This window comes from Salminus brasiliensis, chromosome 13 (assembly GCF_030463535.1).
Source record: "Salminus brasiliensis chromosome 13, fSalBra1.hap2, whole genome shotgun sequence".
Classification (NCBI taxonomy): Eukaryota; Metazoa; Chordata; class Actinopteri; order Characiformes; family Bryconidae; genus Salminus; species Salminus brasiliensis.
The window spans coordinates 18,443,875-18,467,968 of NC_132890.1; the positions used below are offsets into that span (position 1 = coordinate 18,443,875).

The following is a 24,094-nucleotide window of genomic DNA, read 5'->3' on the forward strand; positions in this document are numbered from 1 at the left end:
TGGTGTTTACCAAAATTAAAGAAACTCTTGAATAGTGAGAGTTCAGTACATGAAATATTGTGAACCTAAAATGCTGTTGCGTCCTTTTAAAGGAAAGCATGTCATAGTGACCAGGAATCAAAGTCTCCAGTCTCCCACATATAGTAGTTCCCTGGCAGCAACACCAACCACAATATCATACTGTCAAGACTGGAGAGCACCAAATGAAGCACATGTTTCTTAGAGTGTACCTTGTTTTCACTGTATAAAAACACGCCACTGCCTTTATAGTTGGATGTACTAACTGAGCCCACATTTACAACAGAATGATCAGCATGTTAGGCTACTGATTAGCTTTATCATACTAACAAAAGAAAACTCATGTAAATGTATGACATGGACATTTATGACAAAACACAAATCAGTATAGGTTTGTAAGATCACATTCTTTATACATAAAAAAAAAATACATTGTGAATGCTTGTTTTAGTGATGATAAGATTCAGTGACAGAAAAAATGTCTGTTAGAATCTGTTTTTTGCATTGACTTTGACTGTCAGGAGGCTTTGATGGATTGTCTAAATGTTTTGCACCTTGAACGTTCAGCACACACTAATGTCATGTTGGGGGGATAGGCACAGACAGGGAAACAGCTTTGAATAATTGTGTAAGATAAGCTTTGAAGTCAATTGCAATGTTCATCCCTATGTTCATCCACCATGTATTTTTTTATTTGAAATATTATAAGCAGTCAACTTGCATCAAAATTTATCAGCTTCTTTTTTCGAATGTACACACATATGGATGCGTGCAGAGAGAAGGAACAGGAAAAAGGCAGCAAATAATACTGAAAGAGCAGTGAAAGAGTGGTGAAAGTCATTATATAAATCTAGATTGGCCTTTTCACCTGCGGTTATAATGACATGACAGAAGCATGGTGCACCACTTACATCTCAAAGAAGAATGTCAGAGTGAGTCACTGAACACACAGTATAGGAAATAGCAGGGACAAACATGTCAATTACAAATAAACATCATCCTACAGCATGAGTGCTGTTAAACACAGCATCATACATTAGAAAACCATATACACAGGTTACAAAAATGTCACAAATCTATATGGACAAATAGCACTTTTACACTTAGCCTTACTGCAAAACAAGATTCTGTGAACTCCAGCCACTATTAGGATTTGTTCAATTCCATCAGCAGCTCATCTGATTTTGCTTAATGCATTTAGTAACATGAAATGTAATGTGAAAGTAATTTAGAATTGTCAACGCACTATAAAGATTCCACAGTGTATCACAGTAAGTAGTGTACAAACAATATACACTAACAGACATTGAATACCCATGATCCATTGCGCGGTTTGGTTTTAAGATTGACATATCTGAGGAAGACTGACATTCAGATTGTTTATGTGATGTCTTCTGTCGCACAGTAAAGAGCTCACACGCATAATGAGGTGTCCAAAATCATTCACTACCATGTTGCATTCTGTTCCTTATAACAGTGCTCTACATAGTGATCCAAATGTTCTATGTGTATGTGTTCTCACTACTAGTGTGTTCACTGCCAAGGATGAGTTAAATTGCCTAATGTACCACTAATTCCTTTATTTACAATTTGCACTACTCTTTCTTCTTCATCTCTCAATTTCTGATTGCATTCGAAAAACACACTCTTTCTATAAGGATATGCTGAAAGGTAAGACAAGAGTAAAGTATACTTTGTGATGTCAAGCATAAGTATAAGCATTTGTGAAATCTTTTTTCACAATCCATTTAGTAATTTTGTAATATTGTGTATTTAGTTATTTGTGTTTGCTGCTGCTGTTTTGTTTTCCTTGTGTGTTGGCAGTTTGCAATCCAGTGATTGGTGACCAGGGGGTACTCTCTACTAGGGGCTCCAGACCAACCTGGCACTCTACACTTTTGTTCTGTAGGCTTGTTAGCTTTGTTACACTTTGTCAAACTCTTTCAAATAATTGGAGAAAGTTAGGTGGTGAGCTCTTTTTTTCTGGCCAGGGCATTTGGGCATTTCTTTGTTTTTCTGTTTCCTTTATTTCAGGTTTAATTAGCTGTTTTGTTTGTTGTTTTGGCATATGCATTCCTATTGAAGCCCATTCCTATCACTTAAAGTATAAATAACCCAGTAAATAATTATTGCTGTGTCATTATTTTTAGATTTTATCTCATTATGTTGAGATACTGACATTATTTTGAAATTGTATCTACATTATTGAAATACAGAGTTGTTGTTTTGAGGTTTTATCTAGGACTTATTTTGATATATATTATTTTATGTACTTGTTATTTAAAAAAAGCTTTTGAAATAAAATAAAATACATAATTTATACCAGCAGAAATTGCCTGCCATACAAACAAAATGACTAATTAACAATAAATCCATACTGGTGTGTGCATTCATACTATGTCCTGTCTGAGGGTATGGGGAGAGAGCCCACTCTCACATTCTGTTACCATCTGATCTTAGACTGGGTCATAACATGTGCCTCTGCCAGTTTTCTCTAGATAGTCTTCCAAAAATACCTCAGAGAGCAGCAGATTTAAAATCCCTCCCAAGCAAGTCATCTTCTGACTCTGCCTCTCTAATCTAATTTGCTGTGCATATTATACCTGTAGTGCAGGTAAAATAAGTTTCTCTATTTTTCACCTGCTGCCGTCCTGCATATCAGTATTTATGACTGTGGCTGTGTGTGTGTAAGTGAAAGTGTAAGTATGTAGGTGTTCCAGTATGGGGAGATGTATTAAGAGTAGACTGGGCTGGGCAGTGTTTGTTTTGGTGCTTAATGTAGCAGACAGCTCAGCTCCCCACTGCAAGGAAACAGGGCCGACTCAGGAATGCACTTTTGGGGGTTCCAATTGGGCTCAGCTTTTCTCCACACTGATGCTTCACCTCCTGGTTCAAGTGGCAGAATAGGGGAGGTCACATGACTGTAATTCCATTTCATTATTTAATTTCAGTCAATCAGAACAGCCATTACATTATTCAGTTTTCAGAAGATTACATATGAGATCATCCATGTTAGTTTCCATATCTATACTTCAAAAAAAAATTCAATTAACAGTTTGTGATAAAGCATGACCCTTAACTGCTGTAGTGTGAACAGTTGGGGGCGCAATTTATGGGCAGTGTAGGGTGAATAGTGGGAGGACCTGAATAATGAAGCATCCACAAAAAGTTTCCTTTTCCCGGGTCACTTTCTTATTTACTGCAAAGAACATACTTTATACACGTTTACAGTTGTGCACTGCATTAAAAGTGAAGGAAAAAATAAGAGAAGGAATACGCAGATGTCCAGTTAGTTAACAGTGGGCTAAGACCAAAGACTGCAAAGTTATATTGGTCGAACACCAATTCTTCAAATCTTCTCTCTATGTCTACAGGTATAGCACACCACATACAGAATCGAATAATTAGCATCAATGAAGCATACACAATCATGAGGTTATCAACAGTTAGATGGCTATTGTGTGCACTTATTTACACTTCTGTCCCCTTTACAGGTTCTAACCTCCAGGCCCCTTCAGCAGATGTAGTACTCATCCAAGTAAGTAAAACTTTCATGTTTTACTCTTTTTTGGTCTCAGAAGATGAATATGACCAGTCAACTGAAAAGCAGGTAAGTGTATGCAAAAATGCCTATTGGTAATGAGTAAGGGGTACCTCACATCATTACACAGACATATAGAAAATGGAACCTGAAACAACTGTTCAAATCCTGCTACATACACACTTCAAAGTTTTATTTTCTTATCTGTCCTTCCTTCCTACAAACTGTTAATATACGTTATAAATCATACAGATGTTACAGTGGGATGTTTTCCTTCACTAATGTTTTTAACAATGCTTAGTCCACGCCACAATTATTCTTATGCTTCTTTTTTGCGGTCTACATCCCCCTCCCCGAAGGAATGAAATTCAATTTCAGTCTACCTGCAGTTTTGTCATGCCCATCCAAAACAGCAATCATAGCATAGAAGCATGTTTCAAAATAACAACAAAAACGAAAAATGTTGGACTACTCCTTTAATCGATGCAAATGAATGGGGGTGCGCCATATGCTAGCGCTGCAGGTTGCTCCATCATTTCACAGTTTGATGACGGTTGGAGGGAGGAGTCGAGTAAAGTGGCGCTCGGGGAATCAGCGTGGAAGAGTGAGAGGTTGAAGACACACACATACAGAACCTGGACCACAGAGGACGGCAGGAACGACTTCACACCCCACATTCGCCGAAACTCAAATCGATAAACTCAACAGTATCCTCACAAACACGTTGACTCTATATGCGCTACATGCTACTGCAGTTTTGTTTAAACGTTTCACCAAATACACATCGGTGATACAGACGGTATTCCTTTTTTGTTTTGTCGAATTTAAAACGTGTCTCAGCCGTCTCGCTGAAAGACGCTTTCCTCTCGAACACTCCTCAGCGTGGAGAACCGGCCGCGCACCTGTTTCCACAAGTTCATAGTGTGTTTGAATGTGTCCTCTGTCCTTCTCAGCGCGGGATTCAAGACGGGCAGACTCACATTTCTGAGACAGTCGTTCAACGTCGTCGGATTCTGCACCACGACGCCAGTACAAGCTTAAGATCATGAGGTAGGTGTAAACAGGCTGAATGAGACAATATTAATCGAAGAAACCCTGGGATGGATATTGTTTTCGGCATGATACTTTACAATGACTTAACATCTCTTTGCGAAGTAATAAACTTTTTACATACTGTGTTCAAATGACTTATTAATCAAAATGAAATCGATGAATTCTCTTTGGAAAAGACGTTTAATTAACATGTTTGATGATGGATGATATCATTTCACCCTTTACATCATTTGGGTCTGACAATCCATGAAATCTGCGGACAATTAATTAATAGCTAGAAAAAAATGCTTCCCCCTTTTGATTATATCTATTTATTGTATTAATTTATTTTTTGCACATATTTTGTTCTCTCTTGGTTCCATATTTTCCCATTTCTGTGTAGTCAAATATGTTACTTCATATTCTGGCCATTCAAATGAGATGCGTTTAGCTCTTTTTCTTTCGATTTCTTTCGAATAATTACTGTTTTCCTCTGCATCACTACCAGCAGTCTCTGCACCCCAGAGGTGGGAAAAGCCCACATATGAAGACTGCCTCTAGTTGCACAGAGACGAAGGAAAAAGATCTTCCCATTTTCCCCATCCCCTGTGAGAATACAGAGGACCTGTACAGGTGTCAGGCTATTGTGCACAGTTGGATTCTGTCCCTGCTACCAGCCACAGACATGCTTCTGCACTAATGTTTTTACTGTATGCATCTGCAGGCTACTCAAATGCACTGTTGACACAATGTCAAAAGTAAATTTATGCTACTCCTCTACCTTTTTTCCCCTGCAGGTGATTTGGAATGACAGCGCTATCATGTGGAAGAGTACCCCCTCAGCAAGCTGCTCCTATTTCCACCATTTTAATGTCAGCTTAATGCCAGAGGAAGACAAGCGACTGAGGCAAGTCTGCTCTGCTGTTCTTCAGAGATGAATTACATCTCTCCAAGCATTGCTACCATGTTCAATCAGCTGACAGAGAGTGCCCCAAATGCTAGCTGCGAGTATGGTGAATGCAACAGCACCACCAGGGAGGCAGCTTTGCAGCTGCCCACCTTCTCAATGGCGGCCAAAGCCAGGGTGATCATCACTTTTACTCTGTGCGCTGTTTCGGCTGCATGTAACCTGGCCGTACTGTGGGCGGCCAGCACCAGCACCCGTCGCAAGTCACACGTGCGCATCTTGATCATCAATTTAACTGTGGCCGACCTGCTAGTCACTTTCATTGTGATGCCTGTGGACGCGGCTTGGAACATCACGGTGCAGTGGCTAGCTGGTGACTTTGCCTGCCGGCTACTCATGTTCCTCAAACTGGTTGCTATGTACTCCTGTGCCTTTGTCACTGTGGTTATCAGCCTGGACCGCCACTCTGCAATTCTTAACCCTCTTGCCATCAGTGAGGCCAAGAAGAAAAGCAAGATCATGTTGAGTACTGCCTGGGCCATGAGCATCACATTTTCTGTTCCTCAGGTAAGGAGTGATTTGATGGGGAATTTGTATTAGTGTTTTATTTTATTTATTTTTTTTAGTTTTAGTCATCTCTGAGAGGCTGCACTGACTGCACTCACTGGAAAAATAAACAGAAGCTGGAATTATCTGGGCTGATCACATTATGATTAAATGCAACAGATAGTTCTGTTTCATCTAAGGGGCCTTTGTTCATCATAATTTCATTATCATAATAACATTGTCATTTTTTGTTTTTATTTTAAGATCCTATTTTAAACCATGATTGTACAGTTTATGTTGTAAATATGTTTATGAACGTCTAATACAATTATTCTCTCCCATCTTTTATTGACCCCCCCCAATGGAGAAGTACTAGATTAATCATTTGAAAACTACTAGATTGGTTTGGAGCTAGGGGGGCTCATTGGAGAGGGCTCACTATCTTTGCTATTGTTGCCTTAGGATCATAATATCAGAAGTAGAACAGAGCAGAAAATCTGCCACCACTGACTTCTGTCTCAATGAATTTGCTCAGCCATGAAGATGCTTGGTCTCTTTGTAGTGGGAGATCGCTGACCGCAAATTTCCAATTCTGTCATTCCTAATCCTTAATGAGACATGGTGGGTAGGAATCTGATTTAGATTTGTTCATCTGCACCAGGCTTATGTAAAATAGTCCATTTTAATATTTTTTACATTGATTAATAGATATATAGATACAAAGGCAGACAAGTGATTGTCTTCAGTGAGGAAATCAGGCCTGTCTTGATGTGTGTGTGTGTGTGTGTGTGTGTGTGTGTGTATATATATATATATATATATATATATATATAAGTGCTTTTTACAATTGACATTGTCACAAAGGAGCTTTACAGACTTAGGGGACTTAGGGGTCCAAGCCCCAAGTGAGCAGGCGAGAGGTGACAAGGCAAGGAAAAATTCATTACAGTAAGAGGACGAAACCTTGACAGGAACCATGCTTCATAAATGGGACCATCCACTTTTGTCTGACACTAGGTTGCAAAATAAATAAATAACACATAAGCATGAAATAAAGAAATAACTCAGTTTGATTAGTATGTTATGTTAGTAGATTTTAGTAAGAGTCTCAGTCTCAGGGATCAGTCTTATCATAGGGATGAGTGGAGCATGCTTTTGATGTTTTTTGGCTGGTCCATGGTCTATGATGGTGGAATCGGTCTAAAAGGCAGGCAGCAGATTTCGCTCCACAGTGTTATGTCTGACAATGTGCTGAGCTATTTTAATTGTTCTTTTTTTTATTGGTTTATTGCAAACAGCTAAGAGGTTGTAAATAAATTAAATATATTATATTAATGTAGGACACATTTTCAGGCAGTGTTTATTTTTGCTGTATGGATCATTGTTTTTGAATAGATCCAAAATGTGCATTGTGGAGATATGACAAAGCATTGTAGAGAATGCCCTGTTGGTCAGATTAAGCTGGTCAGAATGGTTGACCATTGTAGCTTATGACCAGCATAGGCCATGTTGTTGTTTTTTTGTTTGATGGTTTAGCTGATCTGTCAGCATGACCAACTTGACCAAGCTACTCAACCAGTATGACCAAGCTTGCAGATTGACCTGCATGGCCAGCCTGACCACGCTGTTCCACCAGTACCAACTAGTTAAATAGCATGCTGAAATGAAACCTAAAAGAAAACATACACTATGCCGATAAAGAACTAAGCTGGATAACCAGCTCTCTATACCTGCATAAACTACAGTCAGACTAGAATGTCTGCATAGCTTTCTCACCATATTATGTAACATTTTGACTTATTATACAATAGATTGAGTTCATTTTTTGCCTCAAACATATACACACAATCGTCAATAATTACAAAGTGAAAACAGGTTTTTAGAAGATAAGCTGTTTCATTTTACTATTATTTACTTTTATTTAGGTTATTACATAATGGTACACACTCACGACACACTTCTTTCTGGACATACTGCCCCTTCCTCTAGGCATATCCTTGCTTCATCAGGTTGAATGGGGACCGTTGGTACACAACTATTTTCAGGTACCTTCCACAGATGTTCACTTGGATTCAGGTCTGGGTTCTGGCTGGTCCACTCAAGAACATTCACAGACCTTCCTCTTTTGTTCTCTTGGCTGTGTGCCTCAGATCATTGTCATGTTGGACACATGTTGCAGACAACTGGCACCAAACGTCTCCCATCTCTAATCTTTAGCAAGTTATGCAACAGCATGGATTGTCTTGATTTATAATCACCTTAATCTACTTTTTGAATGTAAATGTGTAATATTGAACTTCTTTCAGCACAGTGTGCCATACTTAATGTCTTGTACATGAGTGAAGTTATTCATCTGCTGATTTAAAGACATTATGCTTCCTAGAAACCAAAACACATTAAATCAAAGAATTAATGCTTATTTCCATTATATATGGGTACATACATTCAGTATCACAATCAATTTTCAGATTTTATATTTTTAATTAAATTGAAAATCTATGAATACCATGTAAAATTACATTTCAGACATATGTTTGTGTTGTGTGACCTTCAACTATACATTCAAGCTGGTCAGATGTCTCTATTTTATATTTCACCTTTCTCGTCCGGTTTCTCAGCTGATTCTTCTTAGTAAGGATTTGATAATTGACTGCACAGCCTTCAGTTTTGTTGGATTAGGAGACCATTAAACTTTGTAAACCAGGGACAGGAATTAGGTTGAAAACCTTAGGATGTAGGAATAAAGAACTGTGTGAGGGACACTGATCGATCTCCATGTCACATTCACACATGTTGCTCTGTCTACTAGACTGAGTGTATGCTCAGTCAAGCTTCATTACATCAGGTTCACAGTGTGAATAAATCTATTCAGTGGAGACGTCCAAAATACTAAAGCCTCTTGTCTAGAGGATCAGACTGCATCTTTCAGCACAGTTGACAAAATGCATTTGATTAGTAGGCTTTAGGATTACACACATCATATCCGTGTGAACCCCACTAACGCCCACTAAACAGAGCAAAAAAGCTGAAAAGATTTCTGTTTTATTTCCTTGATGTGTATTAGTGAATAACTCCTCTAACATGTTCTGGACTGATAACCATGATTCAGCAAGTTCAGTAACTTCTTTTTTATACTGCTGCGTTTGTACCAATGGCATGTGTACCAAATGGTCAGAGATATTTCTGTTTTTCAACAGATGTTCATTTTTCACACTGTGACCATCACAGTTCCTGCGAACTTTACACAGTGTACTACACGAGGCAGCTTCGTAAAGCACTGGCAGGAGACACTTTACAATATGTTCACCTTTGTCTGTCTGTTCCTGCTGCCTCTGGTCATCATGATCTTCTGCTACACACGCATCTTGATGGAGATCTCTCAGCGAATAACCAAAGGAAACAGTAGGTCATATTTAAGTCATTAGCCATAATAGAGGACAAAAAAAAAATGTGATTGGCAGTTTAAGGTAATTATTATTCAAGCAACAATAGACATTATTTTTATTATCACTTTGCTCTAATAATTAGGTGTTGCTCCGAAACATTGGGCCTCATTGATGAAACCTTCATAAAAACACAACGCAAATTACAATTAAAATGAACCTTCCTTAAAACCTTCCACCAGATTCACAAATGTGTGAACCCCAGATTTATTACAATAAGGCATGTGAAGAAATACCAGTGGTTTGCAAATTAGGCGTGCATGCACATTTATTTTAAAATTACAATACCATTATCACAAACCACACCCATGAATTACAAATGACGACCATATAAGAAAGACCTTAGACTGAGGAATCACAGCGAAAATCATTCAACATCTTTACAAAAAAGTAAAAAAAAAAAAAAACTATTGACATTTTAGTGAATGAAGGGTGTTCAAATTAGCACCTTTTATTTTCACTCAAACACTATAATCATTTCTTCTTGATGCAGCCTCCTTCCATGAGTTTTGAGCAGTTTGACCATCACTGTAGAGGGATCATACAAATGCATGTAGAGTTGTACCTGCTCTGCAAGAGCTCTGTTAAATTTGTACATCTTGAATAAAGCTCAGGGCATGCTGTTAGAAGAAACACACAACTACGTGCAGCAGGGCACAAGCACCCGCAATTTGAATTGAAGTCATTTAGAATCATTTTGGACTATACGCACACTCTAAATTTTCAGGTGTGAATTGTGTTTGTACTTGCGAACATTTTGAGGAAACTAACAATTTATATGTGAAGTTGTTCTGCTTGCTTTTCATGAATAAGGCCCACTGTCTTTATGAAAACCTTTCAAATACATTATATTCTTATATTAAGCTTGAATTAGTATTTCTCCCAAAAATGCTAAGATTGCTAATGATAAGTGGGATCACATCTTTCTTTTAGCTTTAATTTGTCATGATTGTATAAATATGAAGTTAATATAATATGAGCAATTATGAAATAATTATGAAAATGAGCAAAAACATAAGAAAAAAACTTTTCTTCTTTGTTGCCAGTATCTTCAAAAGAGGTCCACCTGCGCCGCTCCAACAACTACATCCCAAAGGCCAGGATGCGAACTTTAAAAATGAGTATCGTCATTGTGACATCGTTCATTGTGTGTTGGACACCATACTATCTACTAGGCCTGTGGTATTGGTTTCTTCCTGACGACTTGGAGGAGACAGTCTCCCACTCACTTACTCACATCCTTTTTATTTTTGGCCTCTTCAATGCTATCCTGGACCCCATCACTTATGGCCTATTTACTATCCACTTCCGCAAAGGGCTAAGACGCTACTGCCACGGCGCAGCTGCTCTGACTGAGCCAGAGAACACTACGGTTCTAACCGGCTCTTTAAAATGTTCACCATCTCCTTTGTGCATGAAAACGTTGCCTCAGCAGGGCCGGAAAACTAAGGCTATGGAAAGTAAAGGGGGCAAGAAGTCAGGGTCACAGAGAAGCAATCTTGTAGTGCCTAAAAGGGAAGGTGGTGACCTAAATCTGTCCACTCCAGAAAGTGTTATATAACTATTGGATAATAAATGCTGCAGCAAACCCAAGGCTCACTCTTCAGACTCATAAGTGCATTACCACCCCTGCTGGCTTGATGTATGTCAGTTTTTCTGTATTGCCTGTTTTACAGCTGTTTTACACTGTTCAAAGCCATGGTTTTTCATTGACATGCAAACAAGATGTTGATTTAAGTTGTGATATATTACAAATGCAAATTGTGTAAACATGGAACCCCAGACCATTTTTAGACGTTTTTTTGAGTTGTTTAATCTTTCTGGAATATTATCCCCACCCTTCGGTTTGACTTTACATTTGGGGTTTCTGCAGATAATAAGTGTGCGGGCATTGAATAACAGTACACATTGCTGTACACATTGCTTTGCTAATAAACACCAGGGCATCGTTCAGATTGCTGATTTTACTGTATTAAAATAATGAATATGTACTGCATGACGGCCTATAACTTTAAAATTAGATTTTTGGTAAAGGGAAGAGGAGGTGAATATGTTGTACATACAATTCTCAGGGAGAGCGCTGCCTTCATTATTAAGGTACTGGAATCCAACTGGAGACAAACAACCTGTATAATGTTTCTCAATAATGCCACATGAAAATATATTTTAATGTAGTGATGTGATTTAAGATTTAGGAATGTTCATGTTTTACCAGTGTTCAGTAGTCACTAGCATTCTAATGTCAGCATGTATAAAACACATTTTTTCAAAATGTCTCTGGATCTTGAGATAGGAAAAAAATAACCTGAATATTTTGTTAGAGCTTTCCTTGTTTTAATCTTTCTGACTACAGAACCACAGAAAAATAATGTTTTCACATACATTTGAAAATGTTTTTTGTTTATCAAAACCATTAACCTTTTGCATTTACTGGAAGCTGTTCTTTGAGAGTACTCTTGAACAACAAAGCTTGCTGAATAGCGCAAAAAAAAAAAAAGCTAAAAAGTTTACCCCTCTCCTAGGCATGACAGACACAATCTGCTGTATTAAATAGATGCTGGTACAAACATGCTTACAAGGCAACTATTCGGGAGATCACTTCTGAACTATACATATTAAGAATGACATGCTGGACCACTATAGCAGCTTAAGATGTTTCACAAGAAAAGACCACATTCATGGTTATGGGGCAATCTTTGTTGAATAAAAATAAAAAAAACAGAGAGAACAAAAGTTAAAATACTTCTGTTATACAAATTCAATGGTCATCTACAGTATCTTTGTAGGTCATCTACAGTCTGTGGTAACGGTCTTGTGCAGAAAGTAAATTTGAATATTGTATATTATATTGTATATTTGCTTAAATGTATATGCAAACCAAATGTTACTGAGTAGGTGTGATACAAGAACATCTGAGTAAATACTGCTGTATGCATGGTAATACAGCATGTGCAATCTGTTTTATTCTTTGTAGCTTGCCATTGCAGTTTACATGTTTTCCTTTCATTTGCAGCGTGTTCTTAGTTTCTCTCACAACAAAATGTTAACACTGACATTGTATTATATGTATTATATTTATTATATGTATACGTATATATAATATGTATCTTTTACTGTACTAAGGTACAGTATATAAAGTGTCTAAAAGTGATAATAATAAATATGAGACGAAAATAAAAGTTATCTATTCTACAAATCTAGCAAATCCACTTTTCCTATGTAGGACTTTTATATACATCACACCATTGTTTGGACTGAGTGATTGATGCACATTTGCAACAGAAATACTTCAACATACAAAATTGTAATTCATATCAAAAGGTTTAGCTACTGTTATATTTTTAGCAGCGTCGCACAACTGGCATCTCCTTTATTTGCAGCAATGACACTAAGAAGCTTTGTGTAATACAGTTACAGCCAACTAGCAACAGCCAAGTCAGAAGTCATATTTAGGAGGCATTACAATGAGTGAATGTTCATTCTTGCTAAAACCTGCACAGTGCTGGAAGCACTGCAGTATTTCCAGTTGTCATAGTCTTACAGTTTTATTAGTCATCCTTCAAACTGTGATGTCTAAGAAATATAGAAAAAATCTTTCTAAAATGGATATGTTCAGACCAATTTTTTTGTGCATTGCGAACTCATAGGAGTCCAGCTGACCATTTCAAGATCCCAATTAATGTTAATTGTCTTACAGTACATTATTGCATTTTATTGCTAAGAAAAAGTCTATTTTATTCTCACTACCATCAGCCTTATTTCACAATTCTTTCAAAAAACATGACTCTGTCCACTCTGGTCATTGTGAACAGTTTACTCAGCTGCAACTAAGGATCCAAGACAATCCAAGACCCAGCTGCAGCTTTCATATTGATCATAAATAATGTAGAGAGATAGATTTGGGAAGAGAAAGCAAAACAGGGAGGCAAACACCAAATACAGGGCAGACATGATGGTGGAGTCTGACAGAGAGATTATTTGAGGTTGGTATAAAATAATCATCTTATAAAGGTGAATACACTGTAACAAATCATTCCTGCACCCTCTTAACAGAGTGATCAATAAGAACTTATTCGTAGTGAGTGAAATCTTCCTTCGAAAGTAATTTGTAAGACTTTCAATTAAATGAGACTCAATTTTTATTTATATTTTTATGTTGGTGGTGATCTGAATAGTCTGGAGCATTCTAGAGGTCAGCAAATCTGGGTACAATACAATGCATCATATATCTTGCGGTGACAGACAGCACATCATTCTCTTAGCTTTGTTGGACAGTGTGTCATATTCCTTGCGGGGGTACATAGTGTATCATTCTGCTTATGGTGGTAGACTGTCATGACTCAGCAGCAGCCCCCCATAGCCAAAATGGCATGTTGTAACAGCACAAAAGATATCCACATTATACCTGAACACAGCACTTTCTGGTTGATATCCATGAAAACAAGAACAATATTCTGACCACCCTCAACCATTCCTTTCTTAAATTGAATGGTAAAACTGCCAGCAATTAGAGATTTATCAGCAACTGGCAGATTTATCAGCAATTGCCTACAACTTTAATATAAAAACAATTCACTGACAGTCAGCAAGCAATCACTACAATCAGAGAAACAAGCATAAAAAAGGCCCAGGGCTTATACTGATGAGTTAACCAGCTGAAAAAAAAGGCATGCCCTAAATGAAATTAATTCAAGACTATGTTTATTGAGAAACAGCAGATGAGTAAGTATACTCAAGTGTGTAATGTGTGCAAGGAAAAGAGCTAGTGTTGGCTTAAACCGGCAGTCAAAAAGAATCACTCAGATGCAGGTATATCTTGGTATATCTTTTGCTGATGTTCAGAAACAGTTCTGGGTGTGCTTGGAGAGAACCACAAAAATCACTTGATTCACCAACACGATAATAAAAGATGACAGTGATGGAGTGGAGAGAAGTGAGGAACTTTAAGTAAGATCTCTACAATTTAACACAACCACCAGATAAACAGCACTAAGAATGCGTGGGACTAGGGTTAGAAAATGTGTGGAGAAAACAGGAGGTGTGTGTACAGCATTGACGAATGTGCATGAAAAATTGTTTAGTGTAGGTCCACCTTTTTTACTAATTACTGATTGTGTAAAGCTGCTTTGTGACAACACCAAAAAGCGCTATACAAACAAATTTGATTTGATTTGAATTGTTTGAATTCTTTGATGGGCTTTTCAAATGTTTTAAAAAGCCCATCAAAGACGTTCAGCGTGTGAACAACTAAAGTTTGCAGCTAAGATTATTTATGATAGTTACAGATAGTCAAATGTATCAATATGACATGCTGTATTCATACTTGCTCATCAGCTTGTTATTTTGAAACTAGTGGTAGGTCAGTAAGTGCTAATGTAAAACATTTGCAGCCTTATGGTTTGTGTTGGTGTTGGTCTATCTGTGATCTCTTAAACATGGATATTTGATACACATGATAAACCTGCTGCTAACTCTTCCCTGGCTGTAACTGCCACATCACATTCAAAACCCTGATGCTGGCCTTCAAAGCCAAGAATCAACCAGCCCCTCGGTACTTGATGGCAATGGTCAAAAGCCGATCTGCACCACGAGCCCTTCAGGCTTCAAGTACGGCTCGGCTTGACCCGCTTTCCCTTAAGCTCCACAGAAGACAAGTGTCCAGCCTTTTTTGTCCTGGCACCGAAGTAGTGGAACTAACTTTCCCTGGGTGTCTGAATGGCAGAGTCGCTCGCTGTCTTCGAACGAAGACTGAAGACCCACCTCTTCCGAGAGTATTTGGGCGAAGTGTAGAGTATTATGGTCTCCATATTGACTTGTGTTTAGTAGTATCTAAGCTTGGAGGTATCTTGGAATTTTAGTCTACTGAAGAATAACCTCAGCCACTTTTGTAAAACACTGCTAAATGCCGTAAATGTAAATCATATTCCAAAAAGTGGTTCATCGATTCAACCACAAAAAAATTTATATGGTAAAAAACAATTGAACACCCAACACCATCTCCCAGCATATTCAGATTAATTGATATATATATATGCACAAATGTACATTTTTAATTCAGTTTCTGATCTTATGAGGGGGCAGCTACAAGTTCAGGTCAAGTAAAGAATGTCACATTGGAAAAAAGGAGGATAATCAAAAATATTTATGAGTGCTAAAACCACTGAAAAATGAAAGCTAGCAAGAAAAAAACAGCTGACCATAAGAAACGATACATCTATTGTTTTGATGAGGTTGGTTAAAAAAATCTTTTAGTTGTTTATTGATTTTTCTACATTTTAATCAGTAATGATGAAAATCAAATGAAGAAATGGTGGCAGATTCTCACCCCTCTCATTTGTGCTGCCCACAGAAAATACCTGACCTAATCTAAGAGCCCAAGGACTGATCTTTGGTTCAGTCCCATTCCTCTTTATGTTCCACTGCTAATACCACACACAAGGTTAATTGAAAAGGTTAATTGCAATAATTATTTGTTTATCTTTCTCTTAAAATTAGAAATTATCAGCACTGGATCTACTACTGACATACAAAACCCTACACATGGCATCGCTTCTGAGTACATGCAAGATTTAATTTCCTATTATGAACCATCACAATTAATTGCATCACAGGGTGCTGACATGAGGAAAATCTTTCCTTATTAATAGAAGAGCAGCCCTCCACCAAATGATAAAATAATGTATTTCATAAAGGACAGAAAAACATTCCCTCTCTTGAGTATCAAGTATCAAGTCATCAGAATAGAATAAACCTACAGTGGCTGGAACACATGCAGAGAATACCTATGTTTGTATGACATTTTACAATGGCAAATAAATACTGAAAATGGTTGATCTGGTAAAATGTTTAAAACTGAAAATGTATGTCCTGGAGCATATTGGCCACAAATTAAAATCAAAGTCCTCTAAATGATATAGTAAACCTTGTTTAAATGTTTTATGTAAAAAATGTTTTATGTGAGTAAGCAGCTTATGTAATTGGCATCATATTATGGATAATATTTATTAACTGTTTAAAATCATTATTATTGTAAAGAAACAATAATAACACAAAAGACATTCAATACTATGCTAAAGTCACTTTGCAGACATCTGAGAAAATTATGTGTAAAGGTACACCTGCATTCAAAATTATTAAATGAGTTGACAGTATGTGGCAACACAAAGATATGCTAATTACTATCAAAATTGAGGAGTGCACTGATCTTGGTCACATCATCTGCTGCTGATGCTCCTATCCTGAAAAGGTTCACCTTATCAAATATGACTTCTAGGACACCTCCTAGATGCTGACAGAAGTTCCCTTTCAGTTTTGGCTTTGAAGCTCCACAAGCTAAGGTTCATAAGTGTTCTGATATGCCAGGGGTTGTAACAGGCTGTGCTGCACACAATGCTGGCAAACAGTGAGCAGCAGAACACACTGCTCCCACCTATCCACTACAAGAGACATCAGAGGTAATGCTTGTGAAGATGTCGCTAGCCTGTGGTGACATCCACACAGGGTAGGTGGGTAGATGGTTCTGGGCTTTGGTCTATTTTGGGGTGGCAAAAAAACGTAGGCCACCCATCTGGTTTTCCTCTTTCTGTTAAGGAGTGAAATACCAGGCTGGGGTGATGTGAAAAGCTATATCTGGCATGGTAGTTTCTTGACAGTTTTATGGACCAAAACTAAACAAGCAAAGGCTGTTGCCTTGTGTATGTCAGCCCCATAGCTTGTGTGTCATTAGGCACAAAAGCACAAAGTCAGTGGGTGAAAAAGCAATGCTCACTAATAATCTGCTGGCAACAACGAAACTCTGTTCTAGAAATGTGGCATTTGGAATCTGGGGAGAGAGGAAGATGATTGTGTTCTTGGCTTTATGGGCATGGTGTGTAATTAATTCCAATTATGTAATCATCATTTAAAGCAGGATTATGATCATGCTTTGAGTTATCGTTAAAGGACACTCTTTCCACATGAATTTCTGGACAGGCTAAGAGTAAAAGAAGCATGTGGACTGATTTATATCAATATTAAATTAATATCAGAGCATTTTTTTAAAATGCATTTTTTCTTATTACAGTTTCTGGTGTGCCGCACGTGTAGTATAACAGAGATGCTATTCTTAATATCACATATTGGTGGAGAATCACAATAGTTTTGAAGCTGTTGTAGGGTAGGTAAAAATGCTACATGCTGCTTTTAAATTCACAACAGTAAATTCCTTTTGAATTAGAAATTAGAAATGACAGGTAACCCTGGAATGGAGTATTGACTCGTTTAACAGAGCAGGAGTTTTGGACAGGTTGTGGTTCATAATTCCAATGTAAAGCCAAACTCAGACAGGATTAAATATACATGGGGTCCTGTGACAATTTTATCTTTTACTGGTACACTGATCTTTGTGATTTTTTCAGGCACATGACTCCTAGTGCATCACACACATCACTGATCACAAAACAGTGGATGCTTTTGAAAAGTCTTTCAAACATTTACGGAAAAGCCTTTCAATCATTTACTTGGTATGGATATAAGATCTCATATGCTCATTATAAGGATCCTTATGACAACATTAGATATAAAGCATTATTTTATATTTGCATCAACTTTATGGTCTCTATGATCTAATAACCTCCACACTACTTTCTTCAAGACATCATTCAGACAGTTTTGTCTTATTGAAAACTAAAACAAAAAACACAACAAAACACTCCAGAGCTCCTGGACATTCAGTTTACACTTCAAGTTCAGTAAGATGGTGGGATGTTGAGCATTGATTTAATATGCAAACCAGTACAAACCCAACAATGAATATTTACTTCCATTTGGGCAGAAGGCATGCAAGGACAGTCATTCAGACCTCCAACTGGCCTAGATTTAATTACATCCAGGAAAGGAATCTTCAAATGAGCGGCATTCAAAGGACAGCTTGAATAGACTTGCAGGTGATTCAGGTGACGTCAGAGAGCTTGATTTTAGGCATGATTTTCATGATATCTAAACAGGTACACACTGGCCTGTGTTCCTGGTAAGGCACAACACCTGTCATATGAGAGCTATTAAGATGCTAAATTGTTGAAATGGCTTGCTAATGAAAAACTGCCGACTGCTGACTTCACACTAGAAGAGCTTACAATTATTTTTTTAACAACCCGCTCAAATGCATGTGGTTGCTAAAAGGCTGAAGGATCCCCTTCCGTCCTATTTTCTAAAATGAACTATATGCAGGAGCATACATAAGAGTGGCAAATGTAGCAGATCTGCTTATGCTAGACTCACTGTTACACAATCACAGTACAGAGAATGTAATGTAATCTGATTTACCTTTTTGCCCCTCTTGCAGAATAAAATCTATACTGACAAGCAGGTAACTAAATTAACAGTATCAAGGCTAGATGCTGTTATCAGCTATATAGACATTAGGTGAAATATTTTAAACCACAGTCAATACATCTGCCCTTTAATTGCTATCCACAGATTCTGGTCAGTTCAACCTGCCCTTCCATAGACAGGTGAAAATGAGGGCAGCGTGAGATACTGATCCAGAGCATGTGTGTTGTCAGGAATCAGAGCTTAAGGGCTTACTTGTATGCACAGCTCACTTGGCTTTGATTCAACAGGAAAGTCTCCATGACTACAATATACCAATACCATTTTTTTTCCTTTAGTTTTTTTTTTTGAAGTCATAATCATACTCTCTGTCTCCATAGGGAATATTGATCCCCCTCCTAATTCAAGTACATATTCAAAATTGTAATCAAACACCAGAAGGCCAAAGATAAAACACAAAAGAGGGGCTCATCAGGGGCTCATTAGAACGGATTGTCTACTAAAGTGTGTTGTGTCCCAAGGTAGTTTCAAGCTTAGCACAGTTCCATACAGGAACCCCACTGCTGCAAACCATGATAGTTCCACACACTTTGGCTGTTTTGTCAATTAATCCAATATAATTATTTAATTTGTGTTTTTGATTAAAAAAACAAATTACTGTTTATGGTTGGCAAATTGGCTAATAGTAGCATGGTAAACACCAAAATGGTGATTACTTATTGTTGACTAAGCTTACAGTAAGCCCCGAACCACACCCATTTTGCAAAGCATCACAAACTGCAAAGTTCTAGCGTGACTACAATTTCAGAGTTAATTATTGCCGGGGGTTGGCAATAGAGGTCTAGCACTGGGCTGTTGAGTGGAACTGCATTATCTGAATCCACTGTTTGATCTACAAAATCTTCAGGATGATTGCAATCAGATTATCTCAGCTATGTTTCAAAGTAATTACAAAACAATTAATTTGTTTGACCATAAACTGAACAGGATCGCTCTCTTTGTACAGCGGCAAGAGTAAATTCTAAATTCAGTCAGATTCAGTGTCTCTTCATGAACCCACTGTTTTTGTTGCCAGCACCTGAGGTCATAATATGCATGCTTGCCTTCTGTCTTATGCAATATATTTTGAGTCCAACTATTTGCATTCAGAATACAAGCCTTATCATTTGGCTGTGCACATGACACTGAGGTGATAACCAGAAGCGACAAGCAAGGTTTTCTTTCTTTTGAAAGTATTTCTTTTAAAAGTCGAATCATGGGAGCTACATCCTAATTTAGGCTGGGTCAGGCTCACCAGTTTCAAAGAGTTTCAAAGAGACTTTTACTGTAGCAAGGTACTTGTCTGTAGGGTACATGGATTTGTTTGAATTAATTAAACATCATGTTGTCCATATTGTACTCTAATTGATGCACTAACACAGGACAATGAGATTTATGGTGTGCAAGCTAAATCAGTAAAATAAAATTGGTAGGGAAAAGGTTTGACTTCCCATACAATTTTATTTGTGTACATGCAATTAGTAAATCTTGATTACAATGCAAATATTAAGTGAGTGATAAGGCTTGTTGGATAACCTCTTGCTGATGTTTTTGTAATTAACCTTTTTAAAATAGTTCTAGGTGTACAGTTTCACCATCCAACACTACGCTTGGTAATGGTAATGCAGATAAATACTGTTCTATTACAAATATATTTAAATTTGTGTGTAATTTGGGATTAAACCTTTGTGTTTTCTTTCTTTTTCATGGTTTTAATGTCTCACTTTATAAGGCACTATCACTCCATATATGGCTAGCATGCTCTTACGTGCTCTCTGTGTGGACGGAAATATTTTCAAAAACAGAGAATGTTACCCTAAATTGTCTTTATGATTGTATGAATTGCACTAATGCCATGTGAACAGCTGATTAAATAACTGCATTAGTTGGTGTACCGGTGTTCTTAATGCAAAGCTAAGTATATGTTTAAAGGTTTGTAGACACCTGCACTTCCAGACCTTTGTCTGAGAACAAGGGTACCAAGGGTAGTAGCCAAAAGTTGATATGTGGACTTGATTGCATTTAGTCACTGGATTGAATTCAGTTTGGTATAGCATCATGGTTACAGTGCTACTGTCCTCCATGCATCCATCATATCCACACATTACATGAAAGCAATATGTGTCCTTAGGCAGGACATCTTAAATTATGTTCATGTACCTCTGTAATACAATTTGAATTGCTCTGGATAAAAGCACCTAATCTGACAAGTCTCAATTTCACACAGATGGTAGGGTCAGAATTTGGCACAAACTCATGGATCCAGAGTCCAGACTGGTGGAGGTAGTGTAATGCTGTGGGGAATGTTTTCTTGGCACACTCTGAGTCTGAGTTTGTGTTAATACCAATCAATCATGACTTGATTGAAATGGCCTATTTGAGGAATAAAAAGGCCCTACCCAGTATTAATGTATTCCTTGTACGTAAGTCCTTGGTAGGTGTACAATAAACGTTCATTAACATATATTTTATATATACATATATTATCGAGTTGTATAACATTTAAAGTAGATAGATCCATTAAAACAACAGTTCTATAAACAATGACTTTTGTAATGGTCAAAATTCTTGCATTAAGCTTTGAAATTTTATTATATAATGATAAATAAAAATACTTAATAAGAACACTTCTCTTTAAACACTCCACAACAATGCCTTCATTCCTTTTGGAAAACAAGCCAACATGCCCCCAAGCAACAGCGTCAGGTTGTGTTAAAAACTTAAAGAAGTATTGTGCTGCTGTCAGTAGTGACTGACAACTGTGGCATGTGCTACCAAACTGTCATCACAGTGTTTCCTAGCTAATATCACTATGGAACACGCACCTGATTCCTGTCAGCAAATTTAGTGATACTGTTATGTGGAATATGCCAACTCTCTACCATAATAAATAATTATTTGTTTGGACAAATGTCAATTGCTGCTGTATACAACTATGTTTCACTCCATTTTCAGTTTTTTTTTAACAAAACTACTACTAAATGTGGTCAGGGTGAGGTATGCCTTTCAAAGCTCCTGTGTGTATACATGCAAAAGAGAGCACTGAGGAGATTACAAACCTGGCAGAGCTTGTCACAGAGAAAAAAAGATTAGCCTAGATGATCACCTTTGGTATTAAGAGACAATGTCCCTCCTCTTTCTGATTATTCCCTTAAGCATCTTACCAGTTCTATAAAAAGTGTGTACACATTCCAGTTAGTTTTTTAAACAATAAGAAATTGAACAGAGATTGAACACAAGGAATGTTGATATTGTAATGTCTCCCTCTGCTGGCCTCAGAGGGGAGCCCATGCACAAGGGCAGGGCTCCGCCTCTCACCTGAGGCTTGACTCCAGGTGCAGTTCATTTCTGTACTGATTAGGACTCCACTTAAGCTTCCCTGTTTTATGTGCTGGTGTGGGGTCTTATTGATGGCATGACCTAATCTTGATGTGCTTGTAGTGTTAGGTGGGTTACTAACACACTGCTACACAGGTGCATCTTGTTTGTTTACATTGCAGTGGTGATCATTACTGAATAAAACTGTTAACGATTAAACTGAATGAATGTTTGTTTTAATTACATGTTCACCCAAAACAAGCTATATTTTATTTATTTTGTATTTCCTTTCAGTCACTGTAACACAGAGCCAGACGGTCATTCTAAGACTGCTGAAAGCTAATCTATGTTCTGTTAAGGTTTTATTATCAATCAAAAAAGTAACCTTAATTAACAATGGTGTATTCCACTGAAGAAATATTGGCATTGGGATGCCCCCAAAAATTATATTATTAACTTGATAATCAATAATTTAATGGCTCCAAATCTAGTCAGACAACATATCAACTCTGCTCTGATTGTCCTGCCTATGCAGTAATGACACACTAAAGAAAAGCAGAAGAAATCTGAAGCAGAAATATTGCTTGTTTTTTTATTGGTTGTTTTTCCAACCCACTACAATTCCAGTATAATTGTGTCCAATTTGTTGGGGGTGGGGTTAAGCACTACTTGCTGTAGACTTTCAAATAAACTCGAATTGGTATTCAGTAGACTCCATTAGCTGAGCAAGATACCAAGATAAAATGATTAATTTTGGATATTACATCCTTTCATTTCTCTTCTACATACTAACCCTAGTGGCCATATTGACCACAAAAAAGAACTGCAGTTTTCTTGTGAGGGAAAAAGTTAATGCCTTATGCCCTAATAGCTGGTATTTCCCCTTTTGGCTGAAATTACTTCAGTTAGACATTTTCTATAATTATCTACCAGTCTCAACTGGGAGAAAAGGTTTTTTTACCCTCTCTCCACTCCTCCATGCAGACGTCTTTCAGCTATATGATATTTCAGCCCCAAACCATGAAATTTCCATCTCCATGCATCACAGTTAATATGTTTTCTGCTCAAATGCTGTCTGGGTTGCCAAACATGTTACTGTGTCCACATAGTTCAACTTTGGAATTATGTGTCCAAAGCACATTGTTTCAAATGTCCTGTTCTCTGAAATACTTTAGTCTTGCTTTGATTTATTTATTTTTTTAAAGAAAGGGTTTCCTCCTTGCACAGCTCCAATGAAAATCAAATGTGTTTGGTCCCTTTCTTACTTAAAAATTAAACTTCCACCTGCAGTTCAGAGAAATAAGAATATTTAGTAAAAAATATACTGAAGCATAATCTTGGCTAAAATAATTAGCTATGATACCAAAACAGTTGAATATTAAAGCTGCTTCTCAATTTCAATTAATGAGCAATTTCATTTTAGACTAGTTTACCAAGGCTAACAGGTTAGCAAGAGGTTATCTTACCAAGGCCAAGATAGGCCTATATTTCTTTGCCCCAACAGGTTTCTATAACCTAGAATTAATACTTATTAATTATTCATTATGAACATCAAATCAATTAAAGTGTATTTTAATTCAGTGTGTACTGTGCCATGTGCCTGTTTTGGCATCATATCTAATTTGTTTAACTAAGATTATGCTGAAGATTATGCTAATATTTTTGTTACCACTTACTTTGAATATTCCCATAATTATTAATAATTTAATTCCCATGGTAATTTTTCCAACTATTAAAAAGAAAAAAAACCATAATATTGCAACTCTAGTTACAACCAAGCAAAAGAAAGCTCAGGAATGTTTATGGCTTAAAAACACACTGCCATTCTTTCAGACTCATGTGAATGCTCGACCTCGTAAACCTGGTGAGAGCTTGCATGTGTACAGTGCAGAGATCACTCGCTTTGTGCTGGACATTACTCTGTGACTGGTTTAGAGACAA

General features: G+C 37.3%; 1 protein-coding gene across 1 annotated transcript; it reads left to right on the plus strand.

Moving 5' to 3' along the window:
* The first annotated feature begins 3,791 nt into the window (after window positions 1-3,791).
* Window positions 3,792-11,916, plus strand: gnrhr4 (gonadotropin releasing hormone receptor 4). Its single transcript, XM_072695176.1, has 4 exons — window positions 3,792-4,609; window positions 5,389-6,065; window positions 9,242-9,446; window positions 10,534-11,916. Exons 2-4 carry the CDS (start codon window positions 5,526-5,528, stop codon window positions 11,046-11,048), a joined length of 1,260 nt encoding a protein of 419 aa, XP_072551277.1. The 5' UTR covers window positions 3,792-4,609; window positions 5,389-5,525; the 3' UTR covers window positions 11,049-11,916.
* Window positions 11,917-24,094: the final 12,178 nt, after the last annotated feature.